The 19,139-nt window shown below is 43.4% G+C and overlaps 1 protein-coding gene across 3 annotated transcripts; it reads right to left on the bottom strand.

Moving 5' to 3' along the window:
• Positions 1–12,418: 12,418 nt before the first annotated feature.
• LOC130387053 (uncharacterized) lies at positions 12,419–18,688 on the bottom strand. 3 transcript variants are annotated; one of them, XM_056595992.1, is made up of 6 exons: positions 18,413–18,688; positions 17,872–17,924; positions 16,793–16,911; positions 16,275–16,682; positions 15,672–15,894; positions 12,419–15,115 (listed from the first exon to the last, which is right to left on the bottom strand). In XM_056595992.1, the coding sequence occupies exons 2-6, from the start codon at positions 17,918–17,920 to the stop codon at positions 14,961–14,963; spliced, it is 954 nt and encodes a 317-aa protein (XP_056451967.1). In that variant the 5' UTR covers positions 17,921–17,924; positions 18,413–18,688; the 3' UTR covers positions 12,419–14,960. The 3 variants fall into 3 exon arrangements, with proteins under 3 accessions (XP_056451967.1, XP_056451968.1, XP_056451966.1); XM_056595993.1 differs by lacking the exon at positions 18,413–18,688 and having other exon boundaries at positions 12,419–15,241; positions 17,872–18,070; XM_056595991.1 differs by lacking the exon at positions 18,413–18,688 and having other exon boundaries at positions 17,872–18,070.
• Between the last annotated feature and the right edge of the window lie 451 nt (positions 18,689–19,139).

Here is a 19,139-nt window from a genome sequence, read left to right as displayed (position 1 = left end):
TGGCCTGTTCCTAGACTGGAAATGTGAACAATAAGAGAGACACTAAAATACACCAACATTCTACACTACCCAGGCCAACACAAGAGACTTGGGAGGAAGTGGCTCAAGGCTTCTGGGAGAAGTGGAATTTTCCAAACTGCCTGGGAGCAATAGATGGGAAGCATGTGACCATCCAAGCCCCAGCACTGAGTGGGAGTCAGTATTTCAATTATAAGAAAACTTTCTCGATAGTGCTTTTGGCACTTGTGGACTCCAACTATAGGTTCAGGGTCATTCAAGTGGGGGACTTCGGAAGGTCCATTGATGGTGGCGTATATGCTGGGTCAGCTCTCGGAAGAGGAATGGAGACCAAAACCCTTCATGTCCCACCCAGTACCTCTCTGCCTGGTGCTGCTTACTTGGGTGATGTGCCACATGTCATGGTGGGTGATGCAGCCTTCCCACTGAAGCCGTATCTAATGAGACCATACCCCGGACATCACCTCACTCACAATAAGAGGGTATTTAACTACAGACTTTCAAGGGCAAGGATGGTGGTTGAGAATGCTTTTGGCATTCTCTCCTCCAGGTGGAAAATCTTGCATCGCAGGATCAACCTGCACCCACAAAATGTGGACACCCTTGTTTTGGCTGCATGCATTCTCCATAACTTCCTGCTTGCCCCGAGAGAGAATGTGAGGTTGCTGGAGGAGGCAGAGCAACAGGGGAGAAACCTGCCAGCAGTACGCAACATGGGAGGAAACAGAGCCTCGAGAGAGGCCTGTAATGTGAGGGAGATCTTCTGCACATATTTAAACTCCCCACAAGGCGTCCACTGCCTTGTGGGGAGTGTCTTGGCAGGACAGGATGGTGTGAAAGTTCGGCAAAAAGTGTGGAAATGTATATATTTGTAAATAGATGTTTTTTTTGTTATTCAGATGTTTTTTTTAACATGCTCATGCTTTATTGTTCTATTCTAAAGATGTCATCAATCATTGTGAATAAAACATTTAAAAATTAGTCAGCTGTTGTATTCTTTTCATCTTGAACTCTCCTGAAAGTTTACACACTTCCCCCACAGCTTACTATATGAACAGTATTTAACACTGGGTAGTTACATTTTCAATAGGTAGTTATAATAGTATTACATATTTGTATACACCTATAATACGATATATTGATGCACTTCTTATGACAAATGTACTTATTGTAAGTCGCTTTGGATAAAAGCGTCTTCTAAATACCCTACATGTAAATGTAATACCATGGCTGTGTGAAATATTTTTTAATGTATCTTTTCTTCCAGAAAGTACAAAAGTTTTAGTTATTCAGTCAAGTACTTCTAAAGAAAACTAATATTTAAAGTAATTGAAAATGTTCTGTAACTTTGCACTGATCAGGACATTTTTTACAGATACACAAAGGTAGATTTTGTACAGTTAATTTAAAATCACATTTTCATAATCTTAATCAGAATCAAAGCTTTATTGCCAAATATATTTTCACGTGAGGAATTTGTCTTGGTCTTCAGCGCGCACGATATTTACAAACACTAAACAGTAAACAATAAAGCAGTACTTTGTACTCACCATCCATTCCAGTGGCGATTTCTCTAAGACTGCAAGGGAAGCTCAGCTTCCCCTAAAATTTCGAACATTAAATTGTCAAATATGTATTGTTGTGTTAACATTTTATTGACTACAAATTCGTTAAAATACGTTCATGTCGAAGACGAGTTCGATAAGAATCTTATCCAAGACTGACTCGATTTTGTTAACTTCTCATACATTCCCGTAATGTCAATGCATTAGACCGTAGAAGCCGAGCGTCCATTCACTTCAATGAGACTGCATGGAACAGTTTTTTTCATTGCCTCGAAACTCGACGGTCATTGGATAAATGCCCAGATTTGTCCCGCCCCCGGACGCTCAGCGTCTCTGGGGGTGGATGGAGCAGTGGGCTGGCCTGTGCTAGCCTGGACGCTGGGCTTCCGCGTTATGATTGGAGGATCAGTCGAAAGTCTGAATCACTTTTTGATTGACAGCTATTTTGAGATATACACAGTCACTTCACTATCTGAGTTCAGTCCCATCGCGGATTTTGCAAGTAAAGTCTCATGACAAACTGCAACACATTTCTTGGTATTTGCTTGGCGAAATTGCTTCCATTATTAATTTCTTACACTGTGAATAAAACACATTTATTGTATTTCCTTGTTTCAGTTTAACATACTTTCCGCATTTCCTTGTTCCGAGATTAATATCGTTTCGTTAGTTCGTTCATTTATACTGTTGGCTAGGTCGGAGTGAACTAGCCAGCTAGCATTTTCTTGAAAAGGAACGGAGGGCCGAATTGAGGTATAAATAAATTGACAACTATTTTGATGTAGGCCAAAAATGAGCTTCCCCTCTTTAAAAGACCAGCAGCCGCCACTGATCCATTCCCAAAACGACTGCAATTAAATGCCACGCTTTGTCCTTCCGGCCATTGTCCTTATAAAAAGGATGTTTGGGTGCATAAATTATTTCGTGCCGCTGAACTTCAACAATGAGCCTCTCGTCGTCCATGTTGCCGACCCTCTGAGACCGTTTGATTGATTGCTTTATAATATGTCCATGATTGATTGACTGCTGACCTGGTGCCACCGGTCATGACGTAATAAAGTTGATGTGTAGTTGTGATAAGCTACATGAGATGAGTATTGTGTTTTATTTTGAAAATGGACCGGATGCTCTATGGGTTTTACTTTTTCACTTCCTGGCCTGCACGATCTGCCCTGTTGAAATTGACGCGGTTCAGCAACGGCTTGCAGCAAAAATAGGAATGCTATGGAATGATAGCGCTGCGGCACGGCGAGCCGCTCCTGGGACGTTCAGGCGCGGCGTCATGGGTGGGCCTAACGGGCCTGGGCCCACCCACTTGTACAACTGGCCCGCCCTAAATGACAGCGTGATTGTTAAATTATTTTTCATAATTCAAATTAACATCTACATTAATAATAAAGACTAAAAAAACATCCAGCTAAAAAGGAAAGATCATATTTATTATGTTATTAACATGTGTGAAGTCTGCGCCAGTATTGTTTCTGGTTGTCATAGTAAACTTGCCGCCTTTTTACGTCCTGTACAGTTTACGTTTGGCATTATCGAAATCCACAATGGAGCTCATCCGTAATTATTAGCATACAGATACAGATTATTAGCATAGGCCTACAGCATGGCTCGACAGACATCACTTTCCAACTATATCAAGAGAGTTAGAACGGAGTCACCAGATGCTGCCGGACCGGCGACAGCACCTGCACCAGCTAGGCAAGCTGTGGGATTAGCGTGGGAAGAGGGGCCTATTGGCGGGCAAAAAGGAGCAGCCAGCCAGTCAAGCTCCGCTGGTTCATTGGCTCCAGTGGACCTGGCAATAGACGAACCGGCTGCACAGCCGAAACTAAAGAAGTACCCCATCACAGTTTTTGGGCACAAGGACAGGAGCTTCTCATCACACTGGTACGAGAAGTACAGATTTTTAGAATACAGTGTTGTCAAGGACTCCGTCTTTTGTAAAATGTGTCGGCATTTTGGAGAGAGTGGCGGGGAAGAAAAATTCAGACGTGATGGATATAAGGATTGGAAGCATATGAATACAGCTTGTTATAAACATGATAGCAGCAGAGCTCACCAGACAGCTGTGGAGAAATATAATAATTACAGAGAATGTAACATGTCTGATCGTGGCACAATCATCCATCAGCTCCTCAACACAGATGGCCGGCAAAGTGAGGTTATAGAAAGAAATCGGGAGCACATAAAAGTAGTACTTGACATTGTGCTTACATGTGCAAAGCAAGAGATACCTTTACGCGGATTCCGTGAACATGAAGATGAGGTGAAAAATGCCGGTAATTTCCTTGAGTTGTTTAAACTCGTTTGCAGACACAATCCAGATATACAAAGGCGACTGGATGATATTCCGAACAATGCAAAAATGCTCAGCCATGACATTCAAAATGACTTGCTAAATGCAGCATCCACTCTGCTGTTGCGACGCATGAAAAAGGAACTGCATGGATCAGAAGGAACTTTCTATGCAATACTAGCCGATGAATGTTAGGACGTATCTAAAAAAGAGCTGGTGGCCGTCTGTTTAAGATATGTGTACATGGGATCGGTGAGGGAACGAGCAATCGGCCTTGTGGATACAGAAGAAATGACAGCTGAAGCCATTTCCAAAAAAATAATGGAAGTTGTGGCACCTCTTGAGTTGGACCCAAACCTCTGTGTGGGATTCGGATTTGATGGCGCGTCTGTTATGGCTGGACATAAGGGGGGTGTTCAAGCCATCCTCAGGAGCACCTTTCAAAATGCAATCTATGTGCACTGCCACTCTCATAGACTGAATCTGGTGCTGGCATCTGTCGCACGGACATCGTCTGATGCATCAACTTTTTTTGATACCCTGAACTCTCTGCACACTTTCATGGGTGGCAGTCAACGGCACGTGCGCTTCCTCGGCGCACAAAAAGAGATGCATCCTGATCGGAGACCACTGGAATTGGAGCGAGGATGTGACACAAGGTGGAGTTCCAGATCAACAGCAGTGAGTAAAGTGTCCACACTCTATGACGTAATTATTGAAGTACTATCGGGATATGCAGAAAAGGGAGGACAGAGTCAAATTGATGCGGAGTCATTATTACAACAGATGCGAACCAAGAAATTCATATTTCTCCTTGTACTCTTTAAAGAACTATTCAGCAAATCAGACTTTGCAACCAAAGGCCTTCAGTCCATCAATGTATCAGTTACAGACACGGTGGATTTGATTGAAAACCTTAAACAGTCACTGACAGACATCCGCACCAGCGACCGTGAATTCTTGAAGATGCTGGCAATTACGAATAAGATCATGGGAGATAATGATATTGACAGTTGGGATATATCTTTGCCGTCCCGCTCACGAAAGCTCCCGAGTCGATTTCGGGAAAGTGTAGTTACTATGTCACTGGAAAAATCTACGAGAGTGAGGAGTGACGATGACTTGCAAGCGATATTAAACCAAATAATAGACTGCCAGATGAATGAACTCAGCGCCAGGTTCCATGACGACTCATACGGACTCATGAAAGCAGCAGGAACTCTATTGGCAACTTCTTGTGAGGGCAGCTTGTCAGACATGACAAAACATCTCAATGATGCAGGGAAGTTTTTCCATGTAAGCGTGACAGAGTCAGAGCTTTCAGTGTTTCTCCAGCACGCCGCAAGGAAGAGAGCAAGAGGAGAGACTTTTAAAACTCTTAGATGTGATGGACATATGTAGTGAGGAAGTCTTCCCTCATATTCATAGCTTCTTAAAAGCACTGATAACGCTACCTATGACGTCATGTACAGTTGAACGCCTCTTCTCCAGCGTCAAGAGAATAAAAACTGCCAATAGGAGCTCGATGCTCACCACTCGCCTGAACTCACTCTGTCTGTTAACATTTGAAAGGGATATTACAGTCACTTTGGACTATGATGAAATTATTGATTTATTCAAAAGCAAACCCCGTAGACTGCTCCTATAGAGAGGGTCAGAGAAAGATGTGAGAAGACTTGTTACTTGCCTATTGTTTACAGCTAATTCAATATTGTAAGCACTGTTTTTTTTCCTGCTTTCATGCTGCCGCTTGTCTGTTGTTTTTATGTTCTAAGCTAGCGTTTCAGGCCAAATAACTTACAAAATGTTGAGATATTTCATTGGGTTACTTTATTAAAAATACATATGTTAAAAAGAAGTGGTCTATGCATTTACGAGGGAGAGGCCCGCTGGGTGAGCGACATTCACTCTTAACGGGAGAGAGCGGCGCACCGCGTTGTCAAAGCTCGTCTACAGCGGAATGCAATCTAAACACACACACAAGTCAGTCCGGGATCATTTCCAAATCTATGTACGTTAGTACGGTAAGTATTATTTTTCCGTTCAGCGTGACATCACAATAACTTATTTCCGGGTGGGTAACGTCCAGTTCAGTAACGTTAAACCTAAGCATGCCATCAGGATTTACATGTAGTTTAAGTTAAATTATAAATTATTTAACCAAAGTGCGAACACGTTTCATGATTATGATCTTGTGAACTGAAAAACTAGACGTTCCGGATGTTGTTGCTGTTTATATTTGATCGTGAATAACGTTGATACAAATAGTGGCCCATCCGAAATTGAAATCCTGGCGCCGCGCCTGGGGACGTTTCTGAGACGTTACGCAGCCGCGCCCGGTGGAAATGGTCTCATTGATTAGAGTGGAACCTATCTGCTGCGGTGACCGCGGCCAAGACGTGCCGCTGCCGTAACGTTGCCGTAATGCGTCCGGTGGAATCAAGCCTTGAGGATCGCAGCCTCTACGTCCACAGGCTCTCGTAGAAAAGGACATGCCAGTTCTAGCACTTCCTTCTGTCGGAGAGCTGCCTTCAGCCTTATAGACAACAACCTACCTACTCCTGCTCGATTTTCATTTCACTTCAGTACTAGGTCTGGGTCTGCTTAATATGAATGCGTTCCATGGAAACCAGATTTCTGGCGGTCCAATCAGCGAACAGAGGGAGTGGCTGAGAAGCATGACGTCTAGGTCGCGCGCCAGTTTCAGTTGTAGTCAGAGGGAGAAAATGGAGAAAGATACGAGAGAAGCTATTTGGTCTGTTGTGGGATCGCTGCCGAAAATCGATCAATTAAAGCCGGAGCAAGAACAAGCTTTGCTGAGTATTGTTGGTGGCCATGATGTTGTGGCGTTTCTCCCCACCGGGTTCGGGAAAAGTTTGATTTTCCAGCTGGCTCCGTTAGTGGTGAAGGAGCCGGTCCCGTCGCATGACATACGTCACGACCAAACGCTATGCGATTGGTTATGGCAGATCCAGAGTGGCACTGGGCAGATCCAATAATTTTAAAACTTCTACAGACCCCCGCCTCCAAGTGAGTGAACGTTTGTCAATTGAGCAGTTCCAGACCTTCTGTACAAATGAAATGAAGTACGATGGTCTGGAAGGACCAGGCTAGCTCAGAGTTGGGGCAAGTCTTAAATCCTCTTTGAGTTTATTCCAGCTATTTGTTGCATAGTAACGACATCCTGCTTTCCCATGTTTCGTGTTTACTCTGGGGATAATTAACAGATTGGTCTCAGAGGATCTTAGTGGTCTAGAAGGCTTATGTAGTGGAAGCATATCAGTTAAATATTTTGGGCCTAAACCATATAGGGATTTATAGGTTAGCAACATGATTTTATAATCATGTCTCGGACCTACAGGAAGCCAATGTAACAATTTCAGAATTGGTGTAATATGTTACTTATGTTCACTGCAAAAAATGGCTCTAAAAAAACAAGAAAATATAGCCACTATTAGAGGAAATGTACTTGTTTCAAGCAAAATTATCTGCCAGTGGATCATGATAATTCCACTTGTTAAGTTTTCTTGAAACAAGAAACCTAAACATCTTTTTATAAGCAGGAAATACTTATATTAAGTGTTCTTGTCAAGGTTTTCATGTCTTATTTTAAGATATTTGTGTTTGTTTTGAGGAATTATTGCTTAGAAACCAACTGGGTTTAAGCCAAGCTTGCTCAAAACTCGTCAGCAAGAAGATTAAAACTAGATGAATTATCTTGTATTGTTTTAAAAAAAAATATTGGAATAAGTAAATATTTCTTAACAAGTAAGAAATAGGTCGAAAACAAGATGAATTTGCTTGTATCAAGTGCATTAAATATCTCATAAGTTAAAAAATCGTAGATTAGGAAGTCTTGTTTTAAGAAATTGTCTAATTTTAGGTATATTCTACCAACACATTAATATTTACTGCAAAATCTTGGCAAACCACAACCTTTGGCATCATCAAAAAACACAATGACACATCAGTAACATCAATACCTGTTTATTTTATTGACAAACGTTCATCCTGTGCCAACTGTAATTCAGTCACAATTATCACATATACAGCTCTCGGTGTTCTGTCAAACTGACTCAACACATTCTAACATACATTTTGTTGCCAACAGGGCAGCACAAAGGGATCAACATAAAACAAAAGTGCAAAGGAAAGCAAAGAAATTGCGCATCAACAACCCTACCCCCAACCCGTCTCCCATCCCTGCCCCCACTGCCCTAGAACCTTCTGCGCAAAGATTGGTCTTATCAGTCACCTGCGCACCCACCGCTAATCCCAGCTCCCCCTTTTCCTGTTGACTAAGTGGTCCTCATCACATGTGATGGACGAACAGATAAGATGGCACAACAAGCTGTTGGTATAACTTGACAAGAAAATCGCAGTCTTTTAGTCTACTTTTGAAGAACATTAGTTTGGTGTGTGTGTGTGGGAATGTTAAGTAATCCTAAAAGCTTTTTAGAACGAGGAATAACAAATAATACCAAAGTGAGTGAGTGAGTGAGTGAGTGAGTGTGTGTGTGTGTTCCCTAGGGGAGGCAGCATTTTACAAAGTTATGCAAGAAAGGCCTTCCAATCAGTCCTTGCTCGTTTGAAAGCCGGTGTGGCATCCTTCTCATGGATAGAGTCCCCCAGGACCTCGGTTTGTATAATTGAAAGAACACAGGCCACACATTTGGGGTAGGTCATATGTAATGCATAATAGTATGCAATTATATACAATGCTGCGTCCCCTAAGTACCTTTTGGGCAATGGGATTGCTTCGGTTCCTAGGCAGAGAAAGGCGTCTTGGTTTTTGTCCACCAAAACAAGTGGTGTGGTGAGTGGCCTTCTGTTCAGGAACGTCTCAGGGTCCTCTGTGGGCTGAACATAAAAACACAACATCAGTGGGACAGCAATCCCATCCCTCCATTCCCCGCCCACACACAATGATTTAGTATGGACCAAATAGTGGACCAGCAGCGACCATATAGGAGAAATTTAGCAGGTATTTTTTGTATTTATATAAAAGTTTATGACTTACCAGTAGAACATGGATGAGAGCTTCAGAGGCAGATGTCATCTTCTTGGGCACAGCAACATTGGACGGGAACAGAGCTGGCAGCACGGTCAAGAGGTTTATCGCTTGCTCCTCTAAAAAAGAGGAGAGAAAATGAAAGATTTGTTTCTCAGTATACAGACACAAACATAAAGATACATATTACTTTAGTATTATGTCTGCTGTCCTTACCAGCTGAAAGTGACATTGGAGGTTTCATTGCCTTCTTGTAAACCCCGTAGAAGCTTACTCTCGATTTGAATTCGAGCCACCGCTCCCTCAGCTCTTCCACGTAGTTGGAGTTGTTGTTGAGTATTCGACTAAGTTCATCAAGAACCTTTGGTGGGGAAGACACACACAGAAACATTTTATAGAAATAACCAACACATGATAGTTTAGTAGTTCAAGCATCACTTTAAGACCACATCTATACGTAGCAATGTATTCTGAAAAACTGAATTAATTCCATTCACACCGATGATAAAACACTGACAGACAGGTGTGTTGCAAATCATTTGCGAAACAGATGGACTATCAGATATTCTAAACAAGGTAAAATCATGTCATAATGCATAAATGCTGTCTACATGCTGAAATAAAAACAGATTTTTCGTTTTCGGGGACTAAACCTGTTTTCGTATAAATGAAACGTTAAACCGCATGAAAATACATAGATTTTCCCTACGTGTAAATGGGGTCTAAAACAGCTTTTTCATGTGCTCAAGCAGTATGCTTCTAATGTTCACTGTTGAACTGAACCGAAGTGTGAATTGTGATCATACTTACATGGTCAATATCTCTTAGGCATGGATATGGCTCCAATATTTTTGCCGGTCTGTCTTGTTCCCTCATTGTATCCAAATCAATGAAGGCCCTCCTGCCCTCGAACTCCAGGTCGAGAAGTTGTGCCACATCGTCTCTGTTCTGTTTGGTCTTACGATATAGCTGCCGTCATGGCCTAGGGTAACCAGACAATGATGGAGGACAGAGGCGTGGTTCTAGTTTCACAATGATCACGGTTTATTTGACAACATAACAAAAAGGAGATCAAAACGTTGCAGCGTGGCAAGCAGGTAGAGATGCCAAAAAGGAAGGGGGGCCTGGACTGCTGGAACAGGGCGCACCATATAGGCCACCAACACGGCGACTCCGCCCCTCTTCATCAGTCCTAATTGGGAGACAGGCATACCAGTCCTAATTGGGAGACAGGACAATCAAAGGCAAGGCCTTGCGGCCGTCACATCTCCCCCCATAAAAAAAATCCACCGGATTTCCGATTCGGTCAATACAGCAATTCCACTACCTACTGCTCTTAAATAAAACTCATCAATCTGGTTCATCAATCAACCATTTTTAGCAATACAAATATTCTAGGTCAAACAGTCGTAACCCACACATAAAGTTACTCAACACTACAATATACAACCTGACCAACAGCTCCTGGTCTCGTACTGACGCCGTATTCCGGCGCCTGGAATAACTAAGGATAAGACAAAACGAGAGACTGCATAGAAATTACCACAATTGCATGTTAGACACACTAGATGGCAGGAGCGCGTGACAGCGCGTCCGCGATCACGTTCTCTTTGCCCCTGATATGCCTAATGTGCAGATTGTATGGCTGGAGGAAAATACTCCAGCGCATCAATCTCTGGTTCGGGTTTTGAAGTGAGTGAAGGAAAGTTAACGGGTTGTGATCACTATAGATGACGATGGGTGTTGGGCTACCCCCAATGTAAACCTCAAAATTTTGCAAAGCCCAAATTAATGCCAATGCTTCTTTTCCTATGGTTGAGTAATTCAGCTGATACGAATTGAATTTTCTCGAGAAATAGCATATGGGACGTTCAACGGAATCCTCATCATCTTGGAGCAAAACGGCTCCAGCTCCCACATTGCTCGCATCTACGTGCAACCTGAATGGCTTATTAATTTTTGGAGCCAACAGAAGGGGCGCAGATGAGAGAAGATCTTTGGCTCTCTCAAACGCCGCTTGACAAGTGGACGTCCAAACAAAAGGCTTGTTCTTTTTTAACAAAGTTGTCAAAGGCACAACGACTGAGGAAAACTTCTCGCAAAAACTTTGTTAGTATCCGATCATTCCGAGAATTCTCATTAACTCTCGGCCAGGAACATTAGTGGCCAGGACCTTTGCGCGCACTGGGCGCACAAAGCCCTGACCAACCACTTATCCCAGGTAGGTCACCGTCGCCCTGGCAAACTCACACTTCGCCAGGTTGACGTGAGGTTGGTGTGTGCAAGTCGAGTAAATAAGTGATGAAGTCGTTCCAAATGTGAACCCCAGGTGTCGCTATATACCACCACGTCGTCCAGATAGACTGCACAACCGTCCAAATTTGCCACTACCTGATTCATCAGTCTTTGAAAGGTGGCGGCAGCGTTACGTAGCCCGAACGGCATGACCTTGTACTCATACAACCCACTAGAAGTAACGAAGGCGGATAGCTCCCGTGCTCGCTCGGTCAACGGAACTTGCCAATATCCTTTTAATAAGTCCAATTTGGCAACAAATTTAGCTGACCCCACTTGGTCCACGCAGTCCTCCATTCTAGGGAGGGGAAATGAATCGGGTTTCGTGACATTATTCAATTTCCTATAGTCGGTGCAGAACCGATGTGTTCCATTGGCCTTTTTAACTAGCAAACAAGGACTTGTCCAGCTAGAATAGGACCTTTTTGCCAAATCATTCTTCAATAAATAATTCACTTCACCTTCTAAGATTTGCTGTCTCTCCCCAGGGACTCTATAGAAGCGTTGCCGAATTGGGATGGCCTCCCCAACGTCAATATCGTGACTAATAAGATCAGTCTGAGTGGGTGTGTCGGAAAAAAGACCCGGAAATTCCTTAATCAGCGCACTCAACTCAGATGCTTGATCTGGAGTCAGATGGCCCAACAGCAACGGTAAATTAGCCAAAGATTCAGTATTGTTGAGTTTTCCCAACAAAGCTGCATCGTCAGGCTCACAGGCGTCCACCTCCTCCAGCGTTGCCACCGCTGGCATGGAGGGGATGGAAGTTGCGATACAAGTCTGAATGCAGGTAGCGCCGTCCTCATCCGGTGCTACCACCACCGGACTGGGAACAGTGCTCAAATCAGGCCGCCCAGACGGCAACTCCTCTTCCTCCCCGTCTCGGTTAAAGTAGGGCTTAATCGCCTGGTTCGGCTTACCAGTTAATTGACACACATGACAGGTCTTCACGTGTGAAGCGATGTCTCGTTTAACTAGAGGCCAATAACAGTAGCGCAGGATTCGGTCATACGTCTTTTTAACTCCCATATGACCCGCATCATCATGGGCCATTTCCAACACTATTTTGCGCAGTGAAGATGGCACTACCAACTGCCAGTCATATACACCTGGCAGTCTGCTGCGTGCTGGACATCTGCGCATTAGAACATCCTCTCTAACCACATAACCATGTACGGTATCGCTGTCCTTCACTCTAGCGTATAGAGACTAACGAAGTGTCAGATCGTTGCGCATCGATCAGCTGTTCTCTCGGGATCGAATCAGGCAAACCAGGCAACGGTGGCAGCGCAGAACTGTCGCCATCACCTGTTTTGGCAGCAGCCCGCGAGGCAGAGCGTGTCACAGCAGCCACTGGGTGCACACAGGGGGTCTCACACCCCTCAAAGAGAGCTCCTAGGTTAGACTTATCAACGCTAGGCGGTGCATTGGCCCATACCCTGGACTTGGCCAGCCCGTTACCAAGAATCATGGCGGTGCCCTGTAACGGGAGCGCCGGACGTACGCCAACAGCCACCTCACCTTGGACCAAGTCGGAGTCTATATACACCCTATGCAGGGGCACAGACAAAACATTTAGGTTAATTCCACGCACTAAAACAGACTGGCCAGTGTCGGAAGCAGGCGAGAACGGCAACACTGATTGCAAGATAAATGATTCGACCGAACCAGTATCTCTGAGTATCTTAATCGGCACTTTCTCTCCATCAGCGCCTAGTGAAACAGAGCCATCTGAAATAAAGGGGGAAAAACTCACTTCGAATTCAGGCTCGTTCACGTTAATCGGTTGACTAGGGAGAGATATGGCCAAAGCAGATCCTAGTGCTGCGCCTTTAGTCTGAGTAGCGGTACCAAATTTAGCCTTATATTTTTGTTCATTCTCCTTTTTCTTTTTCAACGCCTCACATTGCCATTTCGTATGCCCTTCGCCTAGGCAGAAGTGGCACGTTACGTTATGATCTATTTTATTTTGAGTGCGCTCAGCACAAAATCCTGAATCACCAGAAGCAGAGGGCGCAATAGACGTGGTTTTACGGGGAGCTTGGTGGCTCCACTGTGCACGTTCATTACTGACTGGTTGTCCACCAAAAAACATTGTTTTGTGGACCAACGCATAGTTATCCGCTAAAACTGCTGCTTCAGAAAGTGTAGTCACCTGGTGTTCTGTTACATACATCGCCATCTCCTCAGGGAGCCAATTCTTGAGTTGCTCCACCAAAAAGAGACTGCGTAACCCGTCATACGACTCAACTTCCGATGACGAACACCAGCGATCTAACTGAATAGACAAATCGTCTGCGAACACCCCATAAGTCTGACCAAAACGTTTGCGCATTCCACGAAACCTTTGACGGTATGCTTCTGGCACGAGTTCATAGGTTTTAAGCACTGCTTCTTTCACACACGAATAAGAACGACTCTCGGGCACACCGAGTGCTGCATAATCTTGGGCAGCACGACCACTCAAAACACACTGAAGCAGTAAACATTGCGTCGCATCAGGCCAATCGTGCAGGTCAGCCACACGCTCAAATAAAGTAAAAAAGGTATCTACATTAGACTCTTCAAACTTTGGCAGAAGTCTTAGGTACCTCGTAACATCAATATTGCCACCATTAATAGGTGTAATAGGAGTTGATTTACCCTCCTCAATTAATGCTAAGCGCTTGTGCTCAAGCGCCATTTTTTCACGTTCAAACTCCTGTTTTCCAACTTCGATATCGCGCTCCAATCTGCACTTTTCAACAAGAGCTTCACGCTCTAAAAGTTGCAGCTTGCCTTTGTCTATTTGCAATTGCAAAGGCTCTTTTTGCTGCTCAAACGACAAGCCAATGGGAGGCAGCTCGGGAGGAGGTTCGCGTCTCGTATAATCGTTTGCATTACGCCTTTATTTCTCTTTGCAGAGCTAGACAACGACACTCCATAATGGCCCGCAAGCAACACAAGCTGTTCCTTGGTAAATTCCTCGAACACCTCCAATGTGGGAGTGGCCACGAAATGATCAATCTCAGCCATGGCTGTGGCAGATGGCTCATCGATCAGCTGTTCTTAAAAATAAATCAAACGAGACACGCAACGCGCAACTCTACCCATGTAACAAGACAACACAGAGCTCCCCCTAATTCCCCCCCGACTAATCTTACCTATCTTCTGACTGCGTCCGAGAGCCGGGGATTAGCAAAAAGGCTCTGCCCACATAATACCGCTGGAGTTCCAGCCAATCCGACTATGTCGATTCAGCCTTCCTTCCAGGGCGGTGACCACCAGCCCAGACGCAGTCGCTGGAACCTAGGCGCAAACGCCGGAGCGTTCTAACTGGGGAAAACGTTGCTCTGCAATTGTTATCTTGTCACAAGAGCATGAGCAGCGAACATGAAAACAAAATAAACTATGTATCCGAAAACACAACCCAACGCTAGAACGTTGGTAGGATATTGAACAGCTATCAGAGACCACTCATGATCAGACCTACCACGCCCGACACTTACATTTAACATTACAAAAAACACATTTTAATAGCCAATATCGCACACCTCTCGCCCTCCCAAAAAAAGGAACGATCTCGGCTCAGTTACTACGTAACCAACGTAAACAATCACTGGAGTTACTCACGTGATGTGTCCATTCATTCATAAAATGGAACCAAACAAAGCCGACTAAACAAAACACGGAGCATGGCTATAGTTTGACGAGCCCCCACATTGTCATGGCCTAGGGTAACCAGACAATGATGGAGGACAGAGGCGTGGTTCTAGTTTCACAATGATCACGGTTTATTTGACAACATAACCAAAAGGAGATCAAAACGTCGCAGCGTGGCAAGCAGGTAGAGATGCGAAAAAGGAAGGGGGGCCTGGACTGCTGGAACAGGGCGCACCATATAGGCCACCAACACGGCGACTCCGCCCCTCTTCATCAGTCCTAATTGGGAGACAGGCATACCAGTCCTAATTGGGAGACAGGACAATCATAGGCAAGGCCTTGCGGCCGTCACAAGCGTTGTGTAGTGTCTAGCTTGGGCCATCCGGCTGTCCTGTCTGCATTCAACTAAAAGGTTAGAGAGAAAGTATTACAACACAGTTGAGGTCAGAATTATTTGTTGCTTGCTAATGTTATTCATGCTCCTAATGCTTCCACTGGAACAATGACAAAATCTCCACTATGTTTAATGAAGACATTCATTGATATTACTTGAATAGAATCAGGAAAAGACCAAAATGACTAGGTCAAAATTCTCAGCCCCCTTAGAGTTATTAGTAGACATGAGAATTTTCTGGCAGTTGGCCTTGTCATTTTTTCCCCAGTCTTGTTTCTATTCAGCCCAACAATTAAATATCTTAATAAAAGATGGAGATTTTGTTTGTGCCCTTCTGGAAGAAATATAACTATGTACGGTGCTGATTAATATTGTGTTTTGTGCGATTTCAATGATTGGGACTCCTTCATTAAAAAACCTACAAAAACCTAATACATTTACCAAGAACATCGGCCTGTTTCACTGGAGTGCTGGTTATGACTTGGGGATCCCCTTCTTGGCTGCTGATGATGCTACTGCAACTTGGGGAAGGAATGACAGTTGATGCGCTGGAATCAAAATCGTCCTCATCTTCTCCCTCTGTGGCTCCAAACTCAAGGCGTCTCTTTTTCCCCCTTGTCCTGATGTTTTGCATCCTCTTGTTCAGTCGCTTAAAGAGTTTGAACTGAAACATGAAACAAAAAGACCATGAGCAAACATTAAAAAGATTTAGTACAACACAAGGACTTACTTAGACAAACTAGCCATGTACTTGTGTTGGTTAGGGGTGCAAGGATACAGGTGTTCATACAGAACCATTTAGTTCCAAGATGTTCGATACAAATGTGTTGATATGTTTATCAAACTTAGTTACTTACTATCTAGATCACGATTCCCTCTAGCCAGACTGGAAACAAATTCCCCTCAGACAAATGGCTAATTGTGTATCCATTTAGTCAAATCATTTAAAAATAATCATGACAAGAGATACACATCATCAAGTCATTGTACCATTCCACCCCTAATATTTTAATGAAATTATTACATTCAAGTCGAAATGCTTACCCATGGACGTTGTAGATCAAGCTTATCGGACAACATTGGGTAATATGAAACAAGTCTCCTTGCCATTGATTGTAGGTCTTCTTTGGCAGGGTATTTTATGTAGTCTTCGGTGGCCGTGGCCCTCACTACAGAGACCATGTTTGTCACTGTATGTCTAACCAGCCTACAGGAAAGCTCTTTAGAGAGCTCACACTGTCCTCCTCGCCCAATTATTTTCATTTCAAAATAGTGTTTCCTAACGTGCTCTAACTCGCTATCTATGTAGATAACATACTGGAAGCCCTGCAATTGTATTGTTTTGGCTGGACTTTCTTCTTTGATGTTGGTATTTTCACTTGTTGGGTATTTGGGTGTTGGGGTGTTGGGTTGTTGGGTGTCGGCCGCACAGGAGCTGGATGAGGCCTGCTCCTGTGAATAAATCCATGAAAAAATACAAATTTACCTTTGATATCAAGTCTGAAACACAATGCTGAGATGCTGTTTTAAAAAATAAACAAAAGACAAAGAGTTTGTATTACCACAGGATGCACAACCATCCAAATGGATTTTCTCCTGCGAAAATGTTCAGGCCCTGGAAAAAGGTCCCGGAGATCTTCCCTTGAAAGTGTGTGCAGAGCATCTGCATCTATTTGTGCCGCTGTGTCACAAATGGAGACAAAGGAGCGGTAGTTAAAGAATAATGACAACTCATTTATGTGATCCAAGAGATTATGTAGTTCCAGCGCTGTTTTGTTCCTTTTCCTAAAACTCTTACTCCAGCACGCTCAAAGGATCACATCTATTAGACTATTAAGACATGCAGGCCACAATAGAGACAGCAGCACAATATCCCTAAATGTAAAATTAAGTTGTGTGTGATGTGCAAATAGCGTGCCGTCGTTATGGCTACAGTAAGAACCGTGTGCTTTCAATTGTCAACACCTTGTCCAATTGGTTTATATCCTGGATATCCAGACCCACATCTACCACTGGACACCCAGGGTAATTCATTGAGGTACCTTACTGTGCCTATTGCCAGACCACCACTCAATCTCCTTCGAAGGAGAACTTGGGCCGTTTTTCAACCCATAGCTCTGTTGATTGAAGTTACCAAGTTATGCCAGTAGGAAAAAGAACGAGAAAATTGACTGAATATCGGACTGGCATCTAAAGCTAATCTTTGGGGGCAACCTCCCTTAAATTTCACTTTCAGTTTGATTGCCCCCATGGGTTAGTGTTAGTTACCAGACCAATATTCAGTCTATGTTCAACCAAATTGTGTTGTTATTTTTCCTATGTATAGTACTCAGTGACCTTAAGCAACAGGGCTTTGGATTAAAAATGGCCGGAGTTCTCCTTTAAGGTTGACAGTTGGTTAGGAATTTGTGTGGTCATCCCCTAGCCTGGCTAATCCGAAACCAAGCTCTAGTAATGGACAACTTTGAGCAGGAGTGATAAACTCCGCCCAATCACAAACAGCCTGTTTGCGATTGGGGTCAGCCTGCAGGACAAAATGGAATCCCTACCCAGGCTATGAGCCACCTATAGATATATCTAAGATCATGTGACTTCCACACCCAATGTAATTTGTAAACTAGTATCAGGTCATCATTCTTACCTGCTAGAATGTCGTTCGCCACTTGGTCCAATTTTTCTAAGGCAGTCATGCTTCTGTTGAAATTGAAACAATTAATTTGATGCATTATACCTTATCTAGAATCAGCCAAATAGCTCTAATATTACTCTTACTTTATCAGTACAATTCCAATTAATCAAATCTAATTCATAAATAATAAATCAAATGTTTATTTAAAGCAGGACATGCATGTATGGCAGTAGGAATAATTTATATTCATGCTTATCCAAGAGAAATAGGTGTAACATGTAATACTGGTCGCTTAAATTAGTGCAGGCCCCCTGTTGTCTGTAGTAATGTTAGCTTAGCAAGTGACATTACTCAAGCTAAAATCCTTCAAATGTGTGCTTAACTGCGCTGGCACACAGGGAGGGATATCGAAACGACATGTGCTCATGCCTTTAAACTGGACAAACACAACCTGAATAAATCATTTTATACAAACTATCCATAGCTTTCCTATGCCAGTTCAATCAATCCTGCTTATATAATATTTTACTGCATATGAACCGTGTGTCATTACTAGGGCAGTTCTGCTATTTCCCAAAAGATGGCGCTAAGTAGCTAGCATTAGCTAACGATTGAGTGAGATGCTTAGCTGCTAGCTAAGCACCGTTTTTTTTTTTTAAAGCAGACTTGGGATACTAAAACCTTGCAAACGGTCGATGGTTTTAAACCTTTAACTACTCTTTAAGACCGTAGAGAATAATATCTTACTCATAACTACATTCATTAATTGTAAAACGTTCAGACAATACAAACCTTTCGATTGTATGCGTGCTCTTCTTCTCTATCTTCAAAAGACCGTTGTTGAGTCGGTCGAACGTTGAGGTAGTAAGAGGGTGAGTCCAAGTAGGTCTGAATAGGGAGGGGCTGAGCCATAGGAATACAGTAATTAAACAAAACCAACAAACTATTTCATGGCTAAAGTAGGGTTTCCTCAGTCATAAAATATTGTATTTGTATTTTTGAGCAAAGAATATCCGCTATTTAGTAAAGACACCTTATGGGCAAGTCATTTGCATTATAAAAGCCACCCCTACGGCTTTGATATGGAATTGTCGCACGCGAAAAAATACGTGAACTAGCACCTTCCGTACTGCTGGAGTGACGCCCTGTGCCCACTACCTCCGTCAGTTGTCCGTTGCCCATTGACTTTGAATGGGGACGGACGCGCAATGCATTGTGGATCCGTCCGTTCAGTTGGAGCGTTCGCCACCGTCAGAAAGTTAAAAAATGTTCAACTTTTT

The sequence above is a fragment of the Gadus chalcogrammus genome, chromosome 8 (assembly GCF_026213295.1).
Source record: "Gadus chalcogrammus isolate NIFS_2021 chromosome 8, NIFS_Gcha_1.0, whole genome shotgun sequence".
Lineage (NCBI taxonomy): Eukaryota > Metazoa > Chordata > Actinopteri > Gadiformes > Gadidae > Gadus > Gadus chalcogrammus.
The sequence above is the reverse complement of the archived record's forward strand: the minus strand, read 5'-3'. Positions and strand labels throughout refer to the sequence as shown.

What these genes read in the sequence shown, in the direction of transcription:
- LOC130387053 (XM_056595991.1), bottom strand. Translation starts at nt 17,956, where the DNA reads ATGCATCAAATTAATTGTTTCAATTTCAACAGAAGCATGACTGCCTTA. An exon ending in GGCGAACGACATTCTAGCAG is followed by an intron (nt 16,912 to 17,871) that starts GTAAGAATGATG and finishes TTTGTGACACAG; the next exon opens with CGGCACAAATAGATGCAGAT. An exon ending in TTGATCTACAACGTCCATGG is followed by an intron (nt 15,895 to 16,274) that starts GTAAGCATTTCG and finishes TTCATGTTTCAG; the next exon opens with TTCAAACTCTTTAAGCGACT.